The 2,275-nt window shown below is 34.8% G+C and overlaps 1 protein-coding gene across 1 annotated transcript; it reads left to right on the top strand.

Annotated features, from left to right (window-relative positions):
- The first annotated feature begins 1,386 nt into the window (after positions 1-1,386).
- LOC113300742 (ribosomal protein S14, mitochondrial-like) lies at positions 1,387-1,722 on the top strand. Its single transcript, XM_026549864.1, has one exon. The coding sequence runs from the start codon at positions 1,387-1,389 to the stop codon at positions 1,720-1,722; it is 336 nt and encodes a 111-aa protein (XP_026405649.1).
- The last annotated feature ends 553 nt before the right edge of the window (positions 1,723-2,275 follow it).

Raw genomic sequence — 2,275 nt, 5'->3', positions numbered from 1 at the left:
CAAATCGTCTTCTAATCCATCAATTGAAGAAGAAGAAGAACCAATTGAAGATGAAGGTGTAGAAACTGAAAATCAACCACCAATTGAACCAGAAATTGAACCAACTGCATCTCCAACTCCGGAAATGAGGATAAGAAAGCAAGTTTTACAAACCCAATCTCCTATTTGCTGTTTTTCATCGATTAAATGACGGTTACAGTGTTGGGTTCGGCTCAAAATTGAGTTGCGTTTTTAGCCGAACTGTTCTTCACAAAAGCTTCCTGTAAGTGTATATGAACAGTTCGGCATGAAATTTCATGAAATTTCAAGCCGAACCTAGTCACAGATAGAGATGCATAGGGGTTCGGCGTATTCGATAATCATAATATGTGCCGAACCTAGCACATTAACGAGGTTCGGCTATTACGATATTCTCAATATGTGCCGAACCAATAACAATATTTTAACCCAAAAAATAACAAATTGATGTTCGGCTCATACGATTTTCGAAATATAAGCCGAACCGGTAATTATTTTTTTTCCGAGCTATTCAGGATGTTGTTCGGCTTACTATGAAACTTTCATATAAGCCGAACTAGTGTCTAGCAAACAGTTCGGCACATGCAGTAAACATATTCAGTAAGCCGAACCGTTCATCAATTGGTAGATTCGGCTCATAGATGTGAGCCGAACCTCAACCTGTTTCGCCGAACCATGATTCAAAAAACCTAACTTTTGATAATTGAGAGTTATAGAAGTGAGATTAAGTATAGGATATAAGTGTACCTGTGTACTAGAAGCATTGGGTTCCTCATCAATGTCTTCATCATCAGGATTTGGCTCATAAAAATCATCATCTTGAGTTTGTGTTTGAGTTTGAGCTTGAGTGGGTGTAAAATCATTCTCATAATCTAAGAAATCAGCCATTTTTGGATCATTGTTGTAGTTGATATGTATTTTCCTAGGTTTTTTAGATGAATGATGACCCTCCTCATCCTCCATTGAATCAAGAATTAGAATTTTCTCACTTTCTCCTTCTCTTTCTCTCCTTCTTAACCAAACCAAAACTTTGATTTTTTTTTCCTCAAATTTTTCATCTAAACAACTCTTATAATTCTGAAAATTATTTTAATCACTAAACAAAATATTTAATCACTAATCAAGATTATTAACACTAATACGTAAAGGGCAGATTTACCATTAAAATTTTTTTGGGTTAAGGGGTTATCTGATTTTGCTATTTCACAATCTTTTTTTGTCTTCATTCAGTATGCCTTGCAAGATTTTGGTATGCCTAAAATTATAGTTCCTTCTTTTTCTGCAAGACATCGATCGATAAGAATTAGGTTTTGACATAATATCTCCCACATTTTTCAACAGTAATTCATCCCTCCGATCAGAACAAAAATGTCAACTAAAAACGGTGGTGAGAATCGATTCCCACTGGAAACCCGAAACATTCGAGATCACAAATGCAGATTACTAGCTGAGAAATTTGAAATGAAGCGGATTTTTCATAAAGCAATGAGCAAAGATAACAGTTTACCAGCTGAATTGAGAGACGAACATCGTCTTAAGTTGTCAAAGTTGCCAAGGAATAGTTCATTTACAAGAATTGTTAATCGATGTGTTTTCACTGGTCGTGCTCGTGCTGTTTATAAGATGTTTCGTATGTCCAGAATTGTGTTCCGTGATTTGGCTGATAAAGGGGCTTTGACTGGTGTTAAGAAATCTTCTTGGTAGACACAAGGCGGAAGATTTCAGCTTGGTGGTGGCGGCGATGGTTGAACAAGTAGGTTGCAGTTTGTTTTTTGAATAAATCAAAACACTAGTTGGAGATGTATACCTAATGAGTTAGGGTTCGCTAAGTTTATTTTCATGTTAATTGAAGTTTCAGTACAATTTAAGTTCAATCAATCTACATATGGAAATTTCTTTTGAATACGAATATGTTATGTTTAAATTTTGTAGGTTAAGTGTTTGATAATTTGCCTAAGTGAGTGATTCATTTTTGGATTTTCCTTGAATATTTTTGTAGGTCAAATGTTTATAAATGGCCTAACTGAACATTGTCATCTATTCATATATATGAAATGTTTTGTTCAATCACTTCTCAACTTTTTGGAAGTTAAGTTTTCTAATCATCTCCTACATTTAGGGAGAGAATGTTAATGGGCATAATGAATTTGGTTTATAGTTTGTAGAATGTGAATTTTGTGTAGGTGTAGGCTTGTTGTGGGAGAGATACTGTTCTCGCAACTACTTGTGTTGTGCTTAGTTGTTAACTATGTAAATA

The sequence above is a fragment of the Papaver somniferum genome, chromosome 1 (genome assembly GCF_003573695.1).
Source record: "Papaver somniferum cultivar HN1 chromosome 1, ASM357369v1, whole genome shotgun sequence".
Lineage (NCBI taxonomy): Eukaryota > Viridiplantae > Streptophyta > Magnoliopsida > Ranunculales > Papaveraceae > Papaver > Papaver somniferum.
The sequence above is the reverse complement of the archived record's forward strand: the minus strand, read 5'-3'. Positions and strand labels throughout refer to the sequence as shown.

What these genes read in the sequence shown, in the direction of transcription:
- LOC113300742 (XM_026549864.1), top strand. Translation starts at nt 1,387, where the DNA reads ATGTCAACTAAAAACGGTGGTGAGAATCGATTCCCACTGGAAACCCGA.